The sequence below is a fragment of the Camelus ferus genome, chromosome 2 (genome assembly GCF_009834535.1).
Source record: "Camelus ferus isolate YT-003-E chromosome 2, BCGSAC_Cfer_1.0, whole genome shotgun sequence".
Lineage (NCBI taxonomy): Eukaryota > Metazoa > Chordata > Mammalia > Artiodactyla > Camelidae > Camelus > Camelus ferus.
In genome coordinates this window covers 85,382,435-85,407,370 of record NC_045697.1, presented here as the reverse complement: position 1 = coordinate 85,407,370, position 24,936 = coordinate 85,382,435, and the positions used below count along the sequence as shown (strand labels likewise).

Genomic DNA, 24,936 nt, shown 5'->3' with positions numbered 1-24,936 from the left:
AAATCTCAAATTCCCAATTTATCCCTCCACCCTACCTTTCCCTTCTGTAACCATTTGTTTTCTATGTCTGTGAGTCTGTTTCTGCGTTGTAAATAAGTTCACTTTTCTCATTTTTTTTAGATTCCACATATAAATGGTTTAATTTCTCCCTCTGGCTTACTTCACTTAGTATGACAATCTCCAGGTCCATCCATGTTGCTGCAATTGGCATTATTTTATTCGTTTTTATGGCTGAGTAGTATCCCATTGTATAAATATACCACAGCTTCTTTATCCAGTCATCTGTCAGTAGACAGTTAAGCTGTTTCCATGTCTTGGCTATTGTAAATAGTGCTGCTGTGAACATTGGGGTGCATGCCTCTTTTCAGATTAGAGTTCCCTCTGGATATATGCCCAGGAGTGGGATTGCTGGATCATATGGTAAGTCTATTTTTAGTTTTTAAAGGAATTTCCACACTGTTTTCCATAATGGCTGCACCAAACTACATTCCACCAACAGTAATGGTATAATTAAGCAAATTTTTATTTAGTGCCTACTTTGTACAAGGACTTTAAAAAGTCTATGGAGAGGGTGAGTAAAAAGTAATTTTTGTCTAAGGGGCACTTATTTGAGTAAACTCATGTTATGCAAGCCTCTTGAAGAGCTTTTTTGGGGACAAGAAAAAATATAAAAATAGCTATAATTCAAGTGAGATAAGAGTGTACAGAAGAATCAGTCTCTGGTTTCACCAGAGGACGATGATTCTGCCTCATTCGCCTCTGAGGTCCCCAGGGAACTTGCAATAGGCACTTAATAAACACTAGCTCCCTTCCTGACAGTGCACAGAGAGCTCAGATAACAGACCGTCTAAGTAAACACCACACTGCTGCAATCCTATTAAGACTCTCCCTGGGGAAAGTCAGGCAGCATCCTTACTCTGTCAGAACACCTCCTGCTTTTTAAACTGCTCTGTTCAGTTTAAGGGCTTATCAGATAAGTCTAATTTTACTGAGTCCCAGGATCTTTTTCTCCGTAATGCTGTGCCAGCCCCTGGGACTAGCTGGGCTAGCCAGAGCACTTCTAATCCCTCTTTCATCTGATAATGGACCTTAAAACATCTGCTGTTACCACCCTTTCTAGCTTCCCCTGGGTTTAACATTGGCCAGTCCTTCCTCACCTGATGAGACTGTCACTGGCTTTAGTGAGTCAGTGTTTTCTGGCCCCCAAGGCTTTCCAGAGTGTTCGTCTTGGTGGCTGAGGGCTGCAGCTAATGCACCGGTGAGGCAGGTTCCCAGATGTGAAGCCCAGGAGGTGAACTAGGTCCTCCCTGTCTGTCTCCCTCAGTCTCCTCATCTGTCAAAGGCCTCCTCTAGTTCTGTGACTCCCCCCCCCCCCACCATGGCTTACCTTCTGCTCTTAAGTCCCTGCTAAAACGTCACTTCCTCAGAGAGGTCCTCCCTGACCACTCAGCATAGAAGGGCTCCGTCCCCCTAGATACCTCCTCTCTGGGGCTCCCCTCCAGATGCTTTGCCTGTTTCATTTTCATCATAGTGCTGCTGCTCTCTGCAGTCCTTACACCTACTCCTTGACTTGTTCGTCTCTTGTACCCGCTGAAGAGTAGGCTCTGCAAGCGTGAGAACTTCCCGCGCACATCTTGTTCACGACCGTATTTCCAGACCTCATGCAGTGCCCAGCACAGAGTAAGGCCCAATAAATGAATCAGCAATCAACTCTGCAATTCCATCCTGCTTGCTCTCTTAAAGTAAGTTTCTGTTGTCGCTGCCTTGTGGGTGAGTATTGCTTTTTATGACATCACTAGAAGCACAGTTAAAATCTCGGTTAGTATCTCTAGAATCTTTTAGGATTTCTTTGATCAAAACTTATGGAAGACACAGCCCCTGTGTTCAGCAGACATAGCAGGCAGAATTGTCCAAAGCAAGTTTTAAAACCAGGTTTGTCATGAGAACAGGAATATCTTTTGAACTTGAATAATTGGAGTACCTGGCTTTCCTAGTGTGATGAGTAGAACCCAAAAAGCCTCTCAGATGTTAAAGTTCCTTTGAGAAGGTAGCATGTCTGCCCTGAGATAGAGGGTAAGTACATAAAAAGTCAGAGTTGCTGCTGATGGATGAGTGAACAGACTGATCATCTTTTAGAGCCTTTTGTTCCTGCTACAGTATTTTGCTTTCATCTTTTCCTTGCATCCTTGCTATCATGAATGTACCAAACCAGTAATGAGCCGACATGTGTTCTACAAAATATCTGAAAAGATAGCTAATTTTTCTCCTTTACACTATTATACCTCAGAGCTTGGTCTCTGTCCTAATGACCCTGCCGGGGTCACATCTTTGTTGATTGCGTTTTCCTGCCTGTCAGGGAGCTCAGTGCCTGCCTCTCCCTTGCCCACGTCTGTGTAGTCCACCTCGTTCTCAGATTATCCCACTGTTTTAGGATTCCTCTGTTGTGGGTGCTGCTGGCCAGAAAAGGGCCTGGTAGCATCCGTTACATGACATCTGGCAGATGTGGGTTCATCAGAAGGTTCGTAAGTTTTATTTAAAGCCTGTCCATTTGGACACAGCTTATGAAGAAGTCTGGTCACAGATGCCAGTTGGCAATGTTTTCTTGTCAAATTTTCTTCATAACTTCTGTATCTATCGCTCTTAGTTTCTTGCTGATGTACCATACACAACCCCTTACAGAACTTTTGACAAATGAGGTGGCCTCAAATATTTTGCATCCTCTCTTTTGAAACAGAAGTTCAAAGAAGCAACTACTGTGTGTGTGTGTGTGAGTGTATGTACGCTACCCTTCCCCAGTATGACACCTCGCCCGCATTCCCTCCGTCCAGCAGAGCCCATCTCCCACCGTGGCAACTGAAGTCAGTATTTTTGTATTTTCACCCCACACATCTTGCTGCGTCCCACTTTGGCCTGTGCTCCTTTCTTTGTCTCCTAACATGAAGAGAGCACCTTCCTCTTTTCTCCTCTTCTCGACTACTTTATCCAGTATCAGAATTCACTTTTAAAAACTGCACCTCAGATGACTAGCAATTCAAAACTTATTTGATGTCACCTGGGAATTCTGCTGGACTAATCTCCTTTCTCTCTGATTTCTTCCATCTCTTCATTCCTTATGTTTTGTCATTTTATTGTACCTGTGTTCCTAGAATCAAGGAGTTATCTTTGATTCCTCTCTTTCCCTCACTTTCTACTTACAACTCACCTGCGTTTTCTGGTGACCCCACCTGTAAAACGTACCCCGAATCCCTCCATTACTGTCCACCTCCTCCACGAAGTTGAACCATCAGCACGTCTACCATGGACAACTGCAACAGCCTTGCCTTCGTCTCATCTTTTTACTTTTATAGAGATGAGATTGGTTTGTGCTTTTACAATGATCTTTGCCCTAAAATCCATTTGCTACACAATAGGCAGAGTTTATTCCTAAAAAAAAAAACATGGACGGGATCCCGCTCCTGGCCTGCTTAAAGGGCCTGCCACCACACTCAGGACAGAATCCTACCTCCTTAGGACGGTTTGCAGAGCTGTATGTGATCTGCCCTTTGCCTTCCACCCTCCCCCTCACCCACTCTGTTCCGCACTGATTTCTTTTCCGCTCGGCAGTGCCCCAGGCCTAGTGTCACCTTAGGGCCTTTGCACCTGCTGTCTCTGTGCCCGAAATGCTCTTTTCCCTGACATTTGTTTCACTGGCTTCCTTTCCTTCATATCTCAGAGTCAATGTCATTTCCTCCAAGTTTCCTTCTCTAAACATGCCCTCTAAAGTGGCCGTCACCACATCGTCTTTCACACAGGTACACAGGTCTATTTTAATTCTCTGCATAGCAATGAATACCAGCCAACAGAGCGTTCTTATTTATGTATCTGTGAATGCACTGTCACCCCAACTAAAACATAGATTCAAGAGATCTTCCCTGTCCCCGGCAGAGTGCCTGGCACGTAGCAAGGACTCATTACACAAATGTTAAGTAAAAAAGTGAAAGAGTGACACAGACATTATAGGACTCTGGGGTCTGGGTGTGTCACTTTTGTCTTTCTAAGTAGATTATAAATTCCTAGGATGTTTCTTTTGAGCCCTCATATCACCCAGTTCAGTGTGGAATATGGAGTCAGTGCTTGGAAAATTCTTACTCTCTGAATTTTTAGCTCTTTTGACCATATTTAGTTTTTGGTATCCTAAGAAATCCATGGAGCAGCTTATAGAAAAGTTTCCCCCCTGGCTAACACAACTGTAAAAATATCAAATCTATATTGATATACTATAGTCCCGGCCTCCAGCAAGTCTACAACCACTCACCTCTAGTGTTTCCAAGGGAAGTAGAACTGGGTTCACATTAATATTCTTCTGTGCTGTTTCCAAGATTGTGGAAGCCCCCTGTGAAGGCTAACCCACAACAGTAGCCATTCAACATATAGAATGGATGGACATGTTTTCATAAAGGCAGATGGGTTTTTCTCCACTTCTGTCCTTAGCCTGTTCTTTCTTGTCTTAGAATTAGACACGGAGGAGCCCAAGTTGCATGTGTTCTTAGGGAACTTAGTTTCTGCCTTATGCTGTAAGAGATAGGATGAATGAAACGTAGACTCACGTTCACAACTCCCAGGTACCTTAGAGAACACCTGGGCCAACAAGCCACCAACATGGGTAGTTCTTCTGCCAATAGCAGAAGTGTCTTGACTCTCAGCCTGTGATTTTTTCCACGGAGCCATGCTTCCTGACCTTGGGGATAACGGGAGGGAAATTTTATGTGGAAAAGAGAATAGTGATCTTTGAGAAAGTAGCCTGTCTTGAAGAAATACTTGTCCTTGCCTCTGCAGTCTTTCCCTGTGAACCTGGGCAAGTGATGTGCAATTTTAAGAACCATCTTCAGAACCCTTCCCAGGAATTTCAGTAGAGACACAGATTGTAAACCATTAGACAATTATTTTTTTGCTAAGTTTTCCTGTCTTTTATAAAGGTAGATTTTGCATTTTTGGAACCTTCACAGTTAGTTCTCTGCTGCTCTCTCTTTGCCTCTGTACAAGAACATCTTCCTCCTCACTTCTTACTAGACCACTAATTCCTCCAGAAGAGAGGATGTGATGTATTACTGGCCCATCCTTCAGTGTCCAGCACATAGACGGTGCTCAACTGACATTTGTTTAACTCTTACTGAGGCAGCTCTACTTGAGTGCCTCCCCTCCATCTCCCTTCCCCAAATCTAGTTCTTTCTTGTCCCCTCAACCTACTTCCTCTCTGAATCCACCAGCTCTTGGTGATTCTTCACCCCGATGCTGTTAAGCATTTGCTATCTGACCCACCCTTTTCCTCTTAGTATGTAGTATCTTACATTGGAAGATACTTTTATGCATGATTAACGTCCGCTTAACTCGATGGTGACCGGCAGGACAGTATGGTTGCGTGTTCAGTTCAGTATCGTACTTTCAGTCTATTTGTAGCACGTTGTGCACAGCAGGGACTCAGTGTTTGCTGACCTAGGCAGTTCACGCCTCACGTTTGAGGCTGATGTGCGGCGCTGCTAGACGCTGCTGCCCTGCTCCATCTTAGCATGTTAACTGCGTTGGGGAACGTTGCACAGGAAGTCATCTCCATTTTGTTCCAGATCAACAGGAAATAAGGCTTAGTCTCCAAACTAAAGTAAGAAAAGCGACCAAGCATATTATTCCTCCCTTGGGGGCTTTCGTTATTCCAGGAAACATTAGCTTCTCCTAGGATAGTGGAAATTATTAAATTATTATAAGCTATCTCTGTTCCACCTACGGAGAAAATTCCGATGGGAGGAAGATATTCAGTATTTCATTCCAGGTTTACTTTGCGTTATCTTCTAGATTGCTTTTGAGTTTATCATATCTGAAAATCACTTATCATATGCATTTTAGGGGACCTACTCCTTCCTGTAGTAAAATGAGTCTGGCTTCCTGAATCAAAGACTACTCCTATCCATAGGACATTTAGTTTGGCCATTTCTGTTGTTCATGATTCTTTTTATTGACACTAATGATGGTAGGAATACAGGGTTACTTACTTTAAAACCTGATCCTCTTGCAAGCTGTTGGTATTATGTAGGCTTGGCCAACTTTTAAAATTAGAGTGCCCTGGCCTTGGCCTTGCTATGAACTGTACTCCATGAGGCTCAGAGGGGAGAGGATGACAGAATGGAAACTTCATTCAGATCTTTGGCATGTTTTAATTTTGCATTGCTTCTTCATACTAATTTAATTTCCTTCCAGAATGAGAGTTGGCAATCACTGAGAGAAGTAGCAGAGGAGGTTGGAGTCATTGCAGTTAAAATGCCTTTGAAGCTCCCTAATCCATAGATTATTGACATAATGAACTCTAAAACCTTTAATAATCTTTCCACTCTGCAATGCCAGCCTGCATGGAGAGGGCATTAGCCTGTGGATTCTGTGCCCAATGCTGGCTCTGCTCTGCCGTGCTGTAGGAGTTGGAAATACTGCAGCCTCATTCTACGTTCTCAGGGAACAGAGCTCACCTAGCGTGGTCGGAAGACATCTCCTCAGCGCAGACCAAGAGCCCTCGACTTCCACCTGCTTCATTTCACCCTTTTCAAATAGGGAAACATACCAAACCACAATACGCTCTATTTCCCTCAAATTTCCAACCAGAGCAGAGGCTATTTCTGTTATTTATAAGAACGACCGACTAATTTCAGTTAACATTTTCATTGTTTGCAAAAGACAGCAGAACAAAATAGCTTCTGGGAATTCAGCTTTTTTCGTATTTTTCAGCCCTAAGGGAATCTGGAAGTCCAGGCTGGGTGTTCTACTGTCAAAGTGCACAGATGGACCCCTCCACCACCACCCCCGCTTCCTTGCTCGGAGAGCAGGTCCTGGCAGACAAGCAGGCCATTCCCCCCACCAAGGCTACATTTTTTTTTTCCTTACCACTAGATCAGATGCTTCAGATTTATTATCAGATGTGGCATGGATGATTCAAACCAAAACAAATACCCTTGTGTTTAAAAATAGAAGTTAAAAGACTAAATATTTGCACTTTAAAAGGAAGAGAAAATAACAGAAATCTCTGCGGCAGGCCATTCCTTGAAATTACCCTCACTAAATTATAATCAGGCACTTTCCACCCTCTGTAATTAAACGTTAGATTTTATTTATTCCAGATGCATTTGCCACAAGTAAATTCAGAAGGCCAATTGTGTTTTGTTTTGTTTTGGGTTTTTTTTTTGGTCATTGTAAATTTATTTCATGTTTATGGCCTCCTCAAGATTGGGCCCCTTGGATAGTTTTTACATGAATCTTAATGACACTATGAGTTTGCTTTCTAATTGCATTTATATGGATGAATTTGATCTTATTATGTTTTTTATACCATGTAATGTCTATAAGAGCTTAATGACATTTTTTACAAACGTGCTCGCATGTTTGCAAGGGAAGTGCAGGACCTTGGTGGTTGATGGTTAAAGGATGGAGGAATTTGCTTTGATCGGATTACTCACAGGTAGGAAGAGCAGCTGGCTGCTGTTTTGAGGAATCTACAGCACTGAGAAAGGTCACATGCTTTATATTATATGACATCTTCTATTGAGAGAGCCTTGGACAGTTTCGTGAACCCTGAAGGAACTTTTTATTTAGCAGCGTTGCAAATTTCTTAGATGAGCGAGATGATATAACTGAACAGCAGGCTCTAAATATTAAAGGCAAGCTTTTTCGTGGTTTGAAATATTTCCCTACTCTTATGAGGCAAGTTTCTCAATTCAGATTTGTGGTTAAATTCATTAACACATATTTCAAAGAAGTAGGAAAAGTCACCATATTTATTGGCTTATTATCACTGATGACATAATTTCAAATTATAAATTTTTGTTTTCACTAAGTGAACAAACAGTGGATAAACCCAGATGGTAAGTTGACTATGTAACTGAAGATAAATTTTGCAAAAATGACAGCAGTGGAGCTACTGCTGACTCTCTGGGGAAAGTTTTATCTGCTTTTAGGCCTATTGCGTATTTGGGTGATGGAGGTCATCGTGGGTATTTAGTTGATACACTGGTAAATTACTCAAGCTCCTTTTAATTTTTTTCCGTGCTTACCATTTGACTATTTTACAATTCTTAAGCATTTCCATGGGTTTGTGGGAAAAGGATATGCCAGGTCAGTTTCACTATTTATTTTGATTATACTAAATAAAGGACCCAGAGAGTAAGAAGTTCAAGTTTATGCTGAAAATAAAGTCTTAGAATTACTTGTATATTTTCAGTTATCCATCACTTGCTCTACTCCCTCCCCCTTGTGCTACAATACAAAGGCTTCTTATCTCTTTGGCGGCATTTTCTTTAAAACTGGCCCCCAGTTCATCCCCTGCCATCCACACGCCTCCACTTTCCCTGTGTTGGGTAGGGCAGCAGATAGCCCAGCAGGGAAGGTGAAGGAGGCCAGGGGGAGAAGCAGCCCCCGTCATCACAGGCCTGAAAGATTCAAAACCTAGAGCAATAATGTTCACCCACTCGTCAGAGAGGGGGCAGCAAATAGAAAAATAAAATTGTTTATGTAAAAGGTTCTTCTCTTAAAACCACTGCTCATTTACCTTTACTCTAACACCAATTAATTGGAGTCATATAATGTTTCTAAATAGTTTGACCTTAAATCTGTGTGTATGTATCATATAAACTAATAATATTTAAAGTCATTGACTTTTCAGTGCCCAAACCTCTTTCTACCTTTCTAAGTATAGAATCTATCACTAATCTCTTTGGGCAATTATATTGCAAAGACAGTTTCTCTTTTTAATCTAGGACAGGTTGGCATTCCAAAGGAAAAAAACTATGGCACATCTCCAATAATCGAGATGACTAATAATCTAGATTAAAGAATGAGGCATATCAAATCAGTAGGTCATTTTCCTTTTCTCGTTTCAGTCTTCATAGGATATGGAAAATGCCAATAGGAAGAAGGCCCCTGACAATATGAACAATCTCAGAGTTTTAGATTAGCTTCTATGTATACGGTTCATGGGAACTTTTCCATTGAAACAGTCGAAGTCAATTTCCTCAGTAATAGGATAAGATTGCCTAGTTTTTCTGGGCTGTGAATCATTATGCAACTAAGTTGATTGATCTGCCTAGCAAAATAAAAATATTTGGAATCATCCTAGCAACTTGCTAGTCCTGTTGGAACTAGACCCTCAACTGTAGAAAGATAGCAAGATTTCTTTCTGTGCAGGCTCATTTCCTAGATTATCCACGAGGCGCCCACAACAGAAGTAATAATGCTGAAAGAAAAATTCTGAGAAATGTTATTTAATTTAAACTTTAAATCTAGATAAGCTCTAAATACCTAGAAGTAACAGAAAGAAATGAGAGGAAAAGTTAAGCCATTAGAGGGCACTTTTGTAATCTTAGAAGAAAAATCTGTTCTTACAGACTGGCTTACCTAAGGATTATTCTTAAGAAGAATATATTTCCAGTTGTTTATTTAAAGTGAGTAATTCATAAGTTGAATGTCTGAAAGAGAACATTTTTTGGTAGGGAAAAAAATCTATTGAAGTTCATCCTTTAAATAATATCTAAGTAAAGCTGTAAATTTGAATCAGTGACTAGAAATAGTAAAATTATGCACAATGTATCTGCATAATAGTTTTTTGATTAGCTATATTCAGTGCTTCTTTTAAATACATTTTGTTAAAAACAATTCTGCCTGTAACCTGATCAGATTGAACAAATTATTAACTTTCCTTAACAACTGAGCATATTTTTCCCCAGTGATAGATGAATGTTATTAGATAACATTTTGAGGACTATAATCCTACAGAATACAAAGTCCTGTGTCTGGGGATCATATTAGTTTTTTTCCAGTTTTATTGAAAAATAATTGACCTATGTCTCTGTATAAGTGTAAGGTATACAGCATTATGGTTTAATTTACATATAGTGTGAAATGATTACCACAGTAGGTTCAGTTAACATCCACCTTCTCATACAGAAGCAAGAAACAGAAAAGAAGAAAAGAAAAAAGGGATCATACTAATTTTAAACACTTCTGTGAAAAGTATCTGTTTTGCTCGTAACTGATGTGGCATTTCAAATGGTTAAAAATTTTCAGAAACAGAAAGTATGACTGATGGAATTTTGGTTGTGGAAATATGATTTTTTTTTTTTTTAATAAAGAAAGAAAAGATAAAATTGAGTCTGCCCCCTCCTGGTGATAACCTAAACAAATGTGTCAACCTGTGCCAGTAAAGTAGATAAGCCAGGAAAATGACTTAAGAAGTAAAAGCTTAGTGTCACGGACTGTGAAGAGCTGGAGATTCTCCGCTCCCTGCAAGTGAGCAAGTTAGCAATTTAGCCTGCCACAGTTTCACGGTGCTGGATGGCCGGAGACTCCTAGGTCAGCAACAGAGGACTGTATGACTCAGAGCAATAGCAGAGGCCACAGATCCACAGCAGCAGCATTTTCTCCCACCGGCTGCCTGACCCCCAGTTCTCACAGGATGATGCAAAGAGGGCCCGATGGCACCAACCTTTATAGTGGGGTTTAGTACAAGACAGCAGCCCTGCGCTTGGGGAACCCAGATTTTGTAATGAGTAATAATCACGCCTGCTCTTTGCTCCAGAAGCTGTATCTTTCAAGGCTGCTCACTACACCAACATCCTTGAAAAGATAATTTGGAACAAAGGGAATCAGTTCTTCTGCCACCCAAATATGCGAAAGCAAGCAGAGACCCATGGAAAATTGTCTTTTCACACTTATTCTGCATAATCTTATCACCTGAGGTTGTTGGCTTTACTAAATATTACATTGCTAAGTAGCTGACATGGGGGAATATATAATAATTGTATGTACGATATTTTTAAAGTCACTCCTGACAGTTGATGTTTCTCACATCATATTACATTCGCTATGTGATATTACCTGTGCAAGCCTCAGTTTGATCATTTTTGAGACGACATAAATAACAGTGTTGCTTTAATGAAAAAGAATATGAAAATGAATATATGCATATATATATACATATATGCATGACTGGGACATTATGCTGTACACCAGAAATTGACACATTGTAATTGACTATACTTCGATAAAAAACAAAAAATAACAGTGCCCACATCATAGGGTTGTTGCTAGCATTACATGAGATAACATATATGAAGCACTTAGAAGGGTGCCTGGCATGCAGCCCGTAGACAAAAAAAAAATTTATTAATATTGTTGTTGTTAACTCCAAATTCATCTCTTATAATGAGCTGATTTAATAAAGAGAAAGTTCCTCCCACAGGCAGCTGAGGATGTTGGGAAAATTCCCACCAGTCATAACTAGTGAGCTCTCTAGCTCTGGGGCTGACCTAAATATCCCAGACATCCTGGGGCATCGGGCAGCTTGTCCTGCTCAGTTGCACAGTGGTACTGTGCAATCGACAGCTTTCAGGGCAAACAGGGGCCCTAATGAGGGAAGACTGCCCTGGAGTGATTCTAGGGCAACTACGCCCAGTATCTCACTCAAGTGCGGCCGTGGCATGTTTGCTCTGAGTTCCTAATAAATGTGGAAAGCCAAATTCTAACCATTTCTTAAGAGACATATTTTACTGTCTGGCCTCCTCTGCTCTCAGAAGGCAGCTTCAGAGATGCTACTACACAATACATGGAACGTTTTATAATGCTGAAATAATGACTATTTCTTTAACAGGAACAGCATATCAAATTCTGTTCAGAGTTTCTATTTCTGTTATCTACAGGACGAAGGGCATCAGAGGCGAGGGATTAAGGGTCGTGAGTGGAGGTCCCATTTAGTCTGCTCCACCATCTCTCTCTTTGTTTCAGAAAGGTTCATTGGATTTTGAGACATCCAGCCATCTTTTGTAGATATAACCTTTTTCGGCTGTTGGAAACTCTCATTTACATCCCCAACTTCCCTCGGATTTCACCTTGACAATCGTCTGGATATCTGAGGGACAGAGCATTTAATGAAACTTAAAGAGGCCTGGTCTTATTCCTAAACTGCTAGGTATTTGGGAAAAGGAGTTCAGCATTCAGTCTCAGAATCATCACTGGATTTCAGAGTTTAGAGATCAACCATTCAAGCCTTTCTAAAAATTGAGGTGCAGCATCAGCTGCTAAGATGACACTTCTAGTTGGACCCTGAAACCAAAAAGTCAAACTTCTTAGCTTTCAAACAAGTTTTTATTGAATTGCAGTACAACTGGGAAATAAGGATGGGAAATAAGAGACTCTTGTAAGAAACATTATGGCTTTTTTGAAAGATATTTTAGAGGATAAATTTGTGGGCTCCACGGTCAGATTCACCTGGGTTTATATCTTTTCTCTGCTTATGTTAAAGGAGGTTCATTCTCGTATAAGAATAGTACCTACTTTACAAGGTTTTTGTGAAGACTAAATGCAATAATGCAGTTAGCAAACTTAGCACTGTGTTTTGCACATAGTAACTCTTAATTACTGCAGATATTTTTCATGAAAAACTGCAGAATGCATGGCAGGAAAAGAAAATTGTTTTGAGAAAGTAAATTAAACAAACTTTCTAAACAAGCTCACTGTGAAAAATTATGTCTCAAATCCTCATACAAAAGAAAAGCTTATTCCCCTCAAGAAATATTTTCATTTGTATGAATCTATCTTGGGTAGTACTCAAAGATAAAATTAAAGTCCAGTAATGGTTTAAGTGGAGGTGACCTCATAGCTATAGCAATGACTATTTAGAAATAAAACTGGCATTCACTTCATTTCAAACGATTGCAAATATTTGCACTTGACTATTTAAAGTACTTCAGTGTAAGAACACTGTATTTCCTCCTAATGCTTGAATTCTCTGATGTATGTTGTCAAAGAGATAAAGGAAAACAATGCCTTCCACAGGTGCTTCTGTGAGGAAAACAAGTACCAGTTTCTCCAAGGAAGCAAAGTCTTTCACTAGTATTTGATGTGAAAAGAACTCGCCTACCTGAGGCTTCCCCTTGGGGTAGGGAGGCAGGTGGGAGATGGCGTTGGCGACAACATCACTACACAGTGTGCCGTAGAGAATGATAGACTGGTCCATCGTGACTTACAGAGTTTTTGATGAAAGTCAGTTACAAATGCCAAAATGTAACTCAAGGAAGACACTCTGCTGGACTGGTGAATATAGAACTCCTGGAGGTTAGACAAATGACCTAATGCCAGAACTTCCCAATGGTCTTCTTTGATTTGAAGTGGGGGTCCAAGCCCGCTTTTTAATATAGGAAAGATTTACATAAAATGTTGTGTTGAAGAGTCTGGTTAATCTGTAACACTGGCAAATAACTCACCTTATGATTTTGGACAAATCCTATGAGAAAGTTAAACTTTACAGTCTCTTAAAATCTCTGATTTATGAAAATCTGATTTGGGGAATAAGGATGATTCTATACATATACGATCTTTGGTCAAATTTAAAGGAAGAATAAAAATAACTGTTCAGTGGTCATATTCTGGCCTTCAGTGGGTCTCTGTGACTTAGGTGATGGGCCAGGCTTTGACACATTTGTCTATAGATATCTACAATGACCATACCAGTTTCTGCCATAATGAAGTGGGGATTTTCCCTCCGAATACCCAGGGAAGTTAATGCACCAAGAGTCCTTTCGTTTCAGAATATTTTTAATGTCTGAAACTCTGGTGAATTCATTATCAACTTGATGAAATACTTAAAACACACACACACACACACACACACACACACACACACACACACACACACACAGGAAGTTTACCCTCCAGATCATGAGGGTGTTGTATCTAAAATATGTAATACAGCTTTTCTGAAACCAAAATAGTGTTAATCTTTAAGGAAGTTTGCAACTTGCCCAAGTGTTTTGCCTGTAAAATTAATGTAGGCAATTCTTTTGTTGCCCCAGGATGGTGCCTCTCCACTGGTGTCTGCTGTGGCTGCTGTTACCACTCGGCTCAAGGACCCAGAAGTTACCCACTCGAGATGAGGAACTTTTTCAGATGCAAATCCGGGACAAGGCATTTTTTCATGATTCATCAGTAATTCCAGATGGAGCTGAGATTAGCAGTTATCTCTTTAGAGACACACCTAAAAGGTACTCTCCCTGCAACACTTTCTTCCATAAGCTCATAAAGGATGTCTCTAAAAATGAAAGTAACCTTTTAGACTTAGCTTAGATAATTTGCAATCAACCTCTGAATAGCATTGCCTATTTTTCTCTAAGTAAGAAAAAAAATGGCAGTGTGACTTTGGTCATTAAATAGAGGCTCTTTGATTCCTGCCAATTGTGATCTCCTTTTGGGGTGGACAGAGCAATCTTTGCATGGCTTACATTTTGGAATGATTATTTTATTTTCTTTAGGACAATAGGAAATTTCTCAGGACGACTCTGGAACATTAATGAAATTAATTGAATACATATGATTCTTCAAGTATTTGCATTGTCTTGTAAGGATAATATTTCTTTGACCAAAATAATCAGATTCTGAAAGAATCAAACCAAACAGTGATAAAAACTGACTGCTCATTTACCTTCATCCCAACATCAAGACATTGAGCTGACATAATGCTTCTAAATATTTTGACCTTTTAAAATGACATATGTATCACACAAGTAAATAAATGTGTATATATGTGTATCACATAAGCTAATTATATTTAAAGTTACTTAAGTTGCAGCGCCCAAACCCCTCTCTATCATATTTCAAAAATGGTATCTCCTTTTAACCCAGGACACCATGGCATTCCAAAGGAAAAACTATGTCACATCATCAATAATCCATTTTCCAAAGGTTGAGGTATATAAAATCACTAGGGCATCTTTCTCGTCACTTCAGTTTTGATTGACAGTAATAACGGAAAATGGTACTCCCCTTCCACTGAGTGGCACAATCCTTTTACCATCTGCTCAGTCTGAATGATAGTAAATAATCAGTTTTCATATTATGACTGATGTGACCAGTCATGTAGTAGTTTGAATATCATTTCAGCCCCACCTGAATGAAATTATTTGTCCAAGTGAGTGTAATAGATTAGGAACTGACTTGTCAGTAATATATAAAATACTAATAAATCCCTCAATGACAGTCGTAAGAGTGAAGGCACAAAACACAAGGATGATTACACTGAAGGAACTTGAGGTGCTGGTATTTATCAAGACTCAGTCTGTGAAAACACGGAAGGACAGAGGAGGCAGTCCTAATAATTCAGATTAGCCTTAAATATCAGCTGAATTCATGCCAAACACATTTTGCTTTACATATTATTTTGTCTTGAAGTTTTTGAGTGAATTGAAACATTTTTGTCTTTAAAAGTTACTTTATGGGGTGGGTATAGCTCAGTGGCAGAGTGCATGCCTAACATGCATAAGGTCCTGGGTTCAATCCCCCATACCTAATTACATCTTCTCCCCTACAAAACAAAACAAAATAAAACAATTACTTTGATTTCCTCAAGGTACTTGTGCACTGTTGTGCAGTGTTCTTTAAATGTAGCATTCCAAATTGTGTAATCCTATCACTTAATCAAATAAATAGTTTATTCTTGATCTCCCAGTCTCTTAAAAATTAAGTAAGTTTTGATCCTAAGAGTTGCCTTAACTTACATGACATTTTTTTAAAGCAGTATGTTTTTATTACAAGACATTGCAAAACAACACATGCTCCTTTCCTCCCTCCATTTTAATTTCTCCCATTTGTTCATCTGTATGGTCTTTTTTCCCCCCAAATAATTGTTAGGGACTTTGATATCTATATTTGGATGCAACGTTAGCTTACACTAGCTAAATAAAGAGTTGCTGCCAGTCATTTCTAGGGGTAAAATATGCCGTGGGAGACACACAGACATTGTTGATATTACAACCAAAGATGAAATTCCAGATAAAGTTTGGCAGCAGAGAATAGCAAAAGACAACATATTCATTAATTATTATTATGTTTATACACAAATTCCAAAGTCTAAATGGTTCATCGAGTGTTTATCCCTCAGCTCTGGCTTTGTGACTCGGAGCATATTTGTCACATTTCTTTCTGTCTCCCTCACTAGCCAGTAAATATCTGGAGCTTCCAGATCGTGCCCTGTCATCTCTGATTGCAGCCCCTTTCCAGGAGTGCACTGTGCACGGTAGACAGTAAATGTTTGTCAAATTGTTAAAGTTTATTCAGATTATCTTTGGTCCCTAATCATAAGTGCTTCCATGTGAAAATGTTGACTGAGAGGGACTCCCTGATGTTTTATAGGTATAATGATTAGCTTGTGGAATGTAAGCATTGTTGTCTTGTTATTGGTTGCTTATGGTGTGTATTAAAGTTACCAAGATACTAAGTTACTTACTTGGGAAATAAACTACTTTCTTGATTGAAATGATAACAGAAGATAATGCATGAATGTGCACATTGATTTCTGCTTCAGTGTTGGTTAGTTCTGTCATCCACATAAAAACCAAAAACAAACAAAACCAAAAAGTTTTGAATAGTTTTAAAATTCCATGATGATAAGTGAATTATTTTGTCTTACCTAATTCTTTCTAAGGCAGATAGGTTCAGTTATGTTTATAGTGGGTAATATTGCCTATGCCACTTAGCCAAAGGAGCAAAGTCCTGCTCTCCAAAAAGTTGTCTGAATTTAAAGTTAAACCATCTGACACTTAACCTTAGGGCTGCTTAAGGTATAAAATTTCCCTACAGTAAACAATTCAATTATCTAGTTATTTTGTCTGGATGATTGTTTAACTTTATTATATCATGAACAAGTTGTTTTTGCTTTTATAGTGTCTTCACTTTATTTGCCCTTCCACAGCCTTATCTGCACTCTCCAGCTCCTAACTCATATTTGAATAGTGAAGGGAGGAAAAAGCACACATATTTCCATTCAAATTCTATATCTTCAGATAGAAACAAACTCTAAGTGTAGGTATCCTCAAGCTAGAATAAGGTGGGTGCTATGATTCTTGAGTTCTATTTACCTAGTTAGTAATTCACTCACTAAAAATGTTCATCAAGGACCTTCTACGTGCAGAAATCTGTGCTCAGTGCTGGAGATAAATTGACATGGAAAATGAACCCTAATTGGGCCCTTGTGGGGAAAATGACATTAATCAAATGATGATATAAATATATAGTCACAAATTGCAGTAGGTGCCAAAAAGTAAAAAGTATAGGACACTCAGAGTGTGTGAGAGACCCTGACCAAGAATGAGTAAGAAAAGGCATCTCTGAAGAACCGACATTTAAGTGTTAGTAAAGATATGGACATCAATATAGTTTTATTTGTTTGTTTGTTTGTTTGTTTGTGTGTGTGTTTATTTATTTGCAAGTATTATTAAAGGCTAAAGGGTGTATTTCAGGTAGAGAAAACAACATCCCAAAGGCTCTAAGATGGAGTGGAGTCTGGGAAACTAGAGAAACTCTACGTCTTTGGAGCACAAAAAGCAAAAAAGGATGATGACCCAACAATGAGGTTGGCAGAGGTCCCTGCACTAAGGAAGCTTTAGACTCTGTAAACAATTAAGGACTTCTCTCCCAAAGTGAACAGCTAAGCCCATTCATTAATTAATTCAACAAATATTTATTCAGAATTATTTTAGCTTCAAAGCCTTCACCCATGAACCTAATGCCCTGCCCTCTTGTAGTTTCATGCTAGTTGGGGAAGGTGGGAAAGATTTAAAAATAAAATGAACAAAGGCATACATAATACATCAGATGATGATGAGTGCTTTGAAGAAAAATGAAGACACGTGAAAGAGCTTCGTGGGTAGGAAGCGGATATCTTACCTAAGGGGTCAGCGTAGGCCCACGGCAAGATGGTGCTGGAGTAGACAGCGGATGCAGTGACTGAGCAAGTAAGGTCAATAGCTGGAGGATGAGCATCTCAGGTGGAGGAACAGTATATCAGGCGGAGGAATAAGAAGTGCAGATGCCCTGAGGCAAGGGCCTGTCGTGAATGTTCCAAAGACAGCAAGGAGCTTAGTAAAGGGGGGAGAGAGTAGGAAGAGGTGGGTTTGGAGATTTGGTTGGGGAACCAAACTGTTGTGAGTTCTGTGGTTTTTGCTCTGAAGGAAATAAGCTCTTGGAGGGCTTGCAGCAAGTGTGTTCAGTCTTAGGTACACAAGGATATCTCCTCCTAGAAGGAGGTCAATAAACTAAGGGGGTCAAAGTGGAAACAAGACCAGTCAGAAGGCTATTGAAAGGCTCAGGCAAGAAAAAATGCTGGCCTGGATCTGGTGGTAACAGAGAAAGTGGAACAGGCTAACAATTTAAATTTGAGAGTTCAGGATTTGCAGATACTAACTACTATGCATAAAGTAGATAATAAGGCCCTACTGTAGCGTACAGGGAACTATATTTAATACCTTGTAATAGCCTATAATGAAAAAGAATATGAAAAGGAATATATCTCACTATGCTGTGCACCAGAAATTAACACCACATCGCAAACTGACTATACTTCAAAAAAAAAAATAAAATAAAATATATTTGGGAGTCATTAACACATAAGAGGCTAAAGCCATGGCCCTGGATGAGATCACACAGGGGATGAGCGTGGGTAGGAAAGAGTGTCCTGGTTCACCCTGTGCGTTAGAGGTTGGTGGGGTGAGAAGGAACCACAGAAGAGACTGATGGAGCAGAAGGCCATGGCGGTCAGTTTGGAGAGCACGTTGGGGGGGATGTGGAGAGAATGGAGAGGCAAGAGATACCCAGCAGGTGCCATCTCTAGAAGGTGAAACTTATTATCCTTTGCCATGAAACTAGTGAGCAGCTCTGGGCTTGCTGCAATGGAAACCACCGTTTCCTCCTTTGCCAGATTATGGGCTTGGAAAGATAAATGAGATCACCTAAATTATTCAGAGTAAGAATATATGGCATTGTTATAGATGGGCAATATTTGTATCCTCCTTAAAAGTTCATTTGAGGTGTCATTTAAAAAATATGAGGAGAAAGCATAGAGCAGAATGTTTTGATCTTTTAAAACTTTGTTTTTAAAATCACTAGGTTATTTAATTCTACAGAAAGTCTTAGTGGTAGAGAAATGGGTCTTTCCACTGACTGACACCGTGATCTTAGCCTTTCAAAAATATTTCTCAAATGGTGATTAGATACCCCTCTGCAAAAAGGATTGTAATAGTAAAGCTGAGAACAGTCACTAGTGTAAAAACATGAATACAGTGTTATTGGCCAAAGACCAACATGCATGTTAGAACTACACTGCTGTGAAAATGACCTCCTGGAATTGTTGGTGGCTACTTTAGAGTGCCCTCAGGGTAACTTACAAATATATCCTCCAATTTATAGAAAACACAGTATCTGTAGGGTGACATACTGGAAATCTTTCTTGGTTGTGACTTACTTTGCACTGGCAGAGCCTATGTTAAATAACACCCCCAAACTGGTTAAGTGTTGGTTCTCAACTCAAGTAACTCAAGCAATTCATTTCAGCTCAACATCTTTTAATGATTTCATGTTGTGTTGATAGTAAACCTGGTTGGGGAAACTTGGGCTGTTGGACTTCCACAGTTAATGCTGAAGGTTTCATGAGTTGTGTCCAATCGCCAGTTTTATTTTCTATTCAACGAATACAAATCAAACCAAGTGATTTTTTCCAGTAATCTTGGTGGTAAGCATTACAATGAATGATCTTGGTCTGAAGTGGTCCACTTTTGCACAGGTATTTCTTTGTGGTTGAAGAAGACAATACTCCACTGTCAGTCACAGTGACTCCCTGCGATGCGCCATTGGAATGGAAGCTGAGTCTCCAGGAGCTGCCCGAGGAGGCGAGTGGGGAAGGCTCAGGTAAGCAGCCTGACAGATGTGGTCCCAGACCTCTGGATGGATGACTCAAAGGCTTAGGAAACCTAAAGCCTTCTCTTAGTAAGTAAAAACAGCATGGTTGCAGTGAATCTGGAGATTTTGAAATGGAGATAAGGGAAATGGGGGATGGTATCCGATGATGGTGATCTTGGTAAAATAAAAGGTTAAGAGAGATAGGTTATGAGGAGTAAGGAGTGAGGAAAGGCAAGGGGTGGAGATTAGCTTCCCTGGCTGTGGTTTGCAGTCTTACCTGAACACTGGAATCACCACTTGGGATTTTTTATGCTACTGATGTCTGAGTCCTGCCTTCAGAGGCTGTGATTTCATGGCGCTGGGGTGTGGTCTAGACATTGGGGCCAGGTGATTCTAATGTGCAGCCTCTGATCTCTGAGGAATAAAGGGTAGAAACAAAGAGAACAAAAGGACACTTGTCACCACTGAAAGTCCAGGATGAGAAGAAAGTCAGGAGGAGGGGGAGGTTAGGCATTTAAAGAAGATGCAGATGATGGAAAGCAAATAACAAGATACAAAGAAATGAGTACAGTCTATGAGGCCCTGGAGAGATGCTGTTCCCTTTAAGGGGCAAAGCCTAAAGTGAAGGTTTGAGGCTGGTGCCACGACAGGATCTGGCAAGCTAGATACTTACAGTGATGAGGGAACGCTGTGATTAGGAAAATAATATAAGTGCATATGGGGAGTGATGAGACTCAGATAAAGAACATGAATAACGTTTAAAAAAAAGACTGATAGAAATACACCAAGATGTTAATAAAAGACTGTCTCTGGATCACGCATTAATGGATGCTACTTTATCTTGTTCTCTATCTCCAAATTTTCTACTGGGAACATGTATTCTTTTTATAATTTTAAAATGAAATTAAAGTGTCCTAAAAACACAATTTAAGGTTGATGAGCCACAGCACATGCCCTGACATGTAGACTGTGCTTCCCTCGTGTCTTGTAGGTGAGCCTGAACTTCTGGATCAGCAGAAGCAGCAGATCATTAACGAGGAAGGCACAGAGTTATTCTCCTACAAAGGCAATGACGTGGAATACTTCATATCTTCCAGTTCTCCATCTGGCTTATATCAGTTGGAGCTTCTTTCAACAGAGAAAGACACACACTTCAAAGTATACGCCACCACGACTCCCGAGTCTGATCAGCCCTACCCGGAATTACCTTATGATCCAAGAGTCGATGTCACCTCCCTGGGATGCACCACGGTCACTTTGGCCTGGAAGCCCAGCCCCACGGCCTCTCTGCTGAAACAGCCCATTCAGTACTGTGTGGTCATCAACAAAGAGCACAATTTCAAAAGTCTCTGCGCAGTAGAAGCCAAACTGAGTGCAGACGACGCTTTCATGATGGCTCCCAAGCCCGGTCTGGACTTCAGCCCTTTCGACTTCGCCCACTTCGGATTTCCATCAGATAACTCAGGGAAAGAACGCAGCTACCTGACAAAATCTTCTCCAAAGCTGGGGCGGCATGCCTACGTCAGGCCCAAGGTGGACATCCAGAAAATCTGCATAGGAAACAAGAACATCTTCACCGTGTCGGATCTGAAACCCGACACGCAGTACTACTTTGACGTCTTCGTGGCCAACAGCAACAGCAACATGAGCACCGCTTACGTGGGCACCTTCGCCAGGACCAAGGAGGAAGCCAAACAGAAGACAGTGGAGCTGAAAGATGGGAAGGTTACAGATGTGTTTGTTAAAAGGAAGGGAGCAAAGTTCCTACGTTTTGCTCCCGTCTCTTCTCACCAAAAGGTCACCTTCTTTATTCACTCTTGTCTGGACGCTGTCCAAATCCAAGTGAGAAGAGACGGGAAACTCATTCTGTCTCAGAATGTGGAAGGCATTCGGCAGTTTCAGCTGAGAGGAAAACCTAAAGCCAAATATCTCATTCGACTGAAAGGGAACAAGAAAGGAGCATCTATGTTAAAAATACTTGCTACCACGAGGCCGAGCAAGCAGTCATTTCCCTCCCTTCCCGAAGACACACGAATCAAAGCCTTCGACAAGCTCCGTACCTGCTCCTCAGCCACTGTGGCGTGGCTGGGCACCCAGGAAAGGAACAAGTTTTGCATCTACAAAAAGGAAGTGGATGATAACTACAATGAAGACCAGAAGAAAAGAGAGCAAAACCAATGCCTTGGACCAGATACCAGGAAGAAGTCAGAGAAGGTCCTCTGTAAATATTTCCACAGTCAGAACCTGCAAAAAGCAGTGACCACAGAAACAATTAAAGGTCTTCAGCCTGGGAAATCTTACCTGCTGGATGTTTATGTCATAGGACATGGCGGGCACTCTGTGAAGTATCAGAGTAAAGTCGTGAAAACCAGGAAGTTCTGTTAGTTACCGTGTAGAGAGATATATATTATGTAGAACTCCAGGAGAGACATCAAATCACTTTAAGTATACACTGACTACTCCCACAGCTGAGAAAAGTTGTGACCTGTACTTGTGCTATGGAAAGAAGGATATCCGCCTGTGTCTGTGGCTGTTTATATAAGTAATTGCTGGAAGAGACTTGGTCTAGTGTGCCCCCGTGGTACCTAAGGTGTGTCTGATGTCCGCTGATGTCAAAGATAGAGGACATCTTGAAGGAACTGCCATCCTTTGCTTTGACCACTGCATGGACAGCTTCTAAATTATTTTATTACCTAAAAATTTAAATACGCTATTCATTGCACACATCCACAAATGCAAATCATTCCTCTCAATAGATGCTAGGATATATATATAAATTATTTTATAAAGTCTTGTTTTAAATGTCAGTGTTTCTATGATTGTAAACTATTCCAGTCTTTCCATGTTAAAGTACAGAGCTAATCTAAATATATTAAGTGGACAGCCCTTTAGTCAGTCATATTGCTATTGTAAATTCTTATCTGTTGAGTAAAATGTTTAAATACTGTGTGTATCTCATGTACAAAGTTGACATACATTATATTCATGTATATAAAATTAAAGATATTAGATTATATACTGTTCATTTTCCCAAGCAGCTCCCTTGGTGTATTCAATTTCTGTTCTGTCTCCAAAACTGCGCCATTATGGAATTTGGCACCAGAACTGACTCTTTTAATAGTTAAAAGGCATGCTGCATCTCCAAAGTTACTGTGGCATTAAAGACAGTTATTACAATTTGTATTTTGACATTGAATAGGAGCTAGCTGTCGTGAGACTTGAGAGAGAGCCAGTGGACTTGTCTGAAAAGAATAGGACAGGCCAAACACTGTAGCTTGCTAAGTATTCAACAAATTGTCCCTGACAACCTAAAATATATTGCCTCTGTTTTAAAAATCAGCATCTATTTTAAGCACAAAATTGAGATATTACAAGTATTGTCCATCTGCTTGGATATTAGCAAAATAATTATTTTCATTTCTCGTGGAAGCAACTTAGCAACCACCCATTAGGACTGTACTTAGCAGTGACAAAACTATGAAAGCAGCTGTTTTGTAACATAAACAGTCTGATACTTTTAACTTTGATTTTTCATGAACTTTTAAAAAGTAATTGATGTGTAAGATAAAATCTAGGCAAATAATAATAGAAACTGTTTATCAAAAACTCTATACAAAGGGCAGTTTTAGAGAGTTTCCTTCTCCATGGGTTCTATACATGAGGTTTCCTGAGAACACTGGACCAGGATTCAGAAGAGTCTGGGATTTACAACCAACTAAGCCATGTGGCTTTAGGGAAATCTGTTACCGCCCATTGTCCTTCTTTCCCGTTTATAAAATTAGGTGGTGATAGATTTGAAGAAGATTACATTATAGGATACCTCCTGTCATAAGACATTGTCTTTTGTAGAGGTCTCTAATTCTAAATTAGTACAAGTGGGGACAGGTAGAATTCCTTCACCACGACATTTCCCGTAGCTGCTGGCACTACCCTTCATACGGTGAGCGTGCATGAGCAGCATTCCTGTGGGGCACAGGACCACTATGGCTTGGGGAGCGTATGTGGTGGCCCTTACGAAAGGTGCTCTGCTCACCACAGGAGAAAATGACCCCCTTTAAAATGTATCATCCACTTCATCTGTCTTAAGGTAGCAAAACATAATTTACCATATCTGTACGAATCAGTATGACATCTGAAATACTTTTTTTAAAAAAAAGGAAAAATGAACATGTACCCAATGGCCGTGTAACCAAGCAGCTCAGAAGGAGAGCTTTAAAACTGACAGAATCCCAGAGATGGTCTGTGCTTTTGGAAGGACATTCAACTTTATCAAACATATTATTGCACAGCAGTGTGTTAAATGGGACTACAGTGAATCAAAAAGTTATTGCAACTTCTGAAGGTGATGGTCTTGACTCTCACATATTGCTTAATGCCTGGGAAACCCTGAGAACCAGGCCAAGTCAATTCAACCAAGCTTTTACTTTTCAGCCAGCTAAGATGATGGTTTCTATATAGTCTGTATATATCAGAGAATTCTTTCATGGCCCCGGTGAAATTTGCCTTTTAAAAATTATGCGAAAATTAAATATACATTGTGAAACTTCTATCACTCATAAAGAAAAAGAGAAACCTATTAAAAAATAAAGCTCTTATTTACTAATGTGTTTAGATTTTAGAAGTATTCAGGTGAACTGAGGACAAGAAAGAAAAATTGTTCTTAATTAACAAAAGACCTCGAACGTAGCTAATATGAAAGTACCACTTTGTCTCGCCTAAGTTCCAGGATCGCTGTGTTGAGAACAGGACATTTAGAATCCCAAGGACAGCCACAGTGTCACTGAGGGGGGAGGAATCTTTGAGGACACTTCATTCAAGTTCACTATCTTTATTTTTCAGGTGCAAAAAGAAATTGAAGAACCAGGGAAATAAAAAGAAAGTTCTCATGGTTGAAAAAAATGAGTGGAATTGCTTAGACTAGATTCCAAAATCCTTACTAGAATATAAATCACCAATTGTTGGGGGCAGAAAACAGTCACTTGTGGATTATTTTCCAAAAGGAAACAAACTTTTTGTCTTATTTATGATTTCAAAGCAACTCATTCTTAAAGACCATTTCAGATTTCCTTAAGAATGTGTGTGTAACCTATAATTGACAACTTCAAACTTGTAAGAAAAAAAATTACTATTATTTTTAGAGACCGAAAGTATTCTAATCTGGGTTTGCACGCACACACAAATGGAGGCAGTAATAGTGTTAGTCAATTG

At 40.0% G+C, this 24,936-nt stretch overlaps 1 protein-coding gene across 2 annotated transcripts in view; it reads left to right on the top strand.

The window, feature by feature from the left end:
- Window positions 1-22,767, top strand: part of NDNF (neuron derived neurotrophic factor) — a 37,364-nt gene extending 14,597 nt beyond the window's left edge. For both annotated transcript variants that reach the window (XM_032462669.1, XM_032462658.1), the window contains exons 2-4: window positions 13,857-14,045; window positions 19,613-19,737; window positions 20,720-22,767. In XM_032462669.1, coding sequence (XP_032318560.1) covers window positions 13,858-14,045; window positions 19,613-19,737; window positions 20,720-22,113 — 1,707 coding nt within the window. In that variant the 5' untranslated portion in view covers window position 13,857 and the 3' untranslated portion in view covers window positions 22,114-22,767. The remainder of the gene's footprint in view (window positions 1-13,856; window positions 14,046-19,612; window positions 19,738-20,719) is intronic.
- The last annotated feature ends 2,169 nt before the right edge of the window (window positions 22,768-24,936 follow it).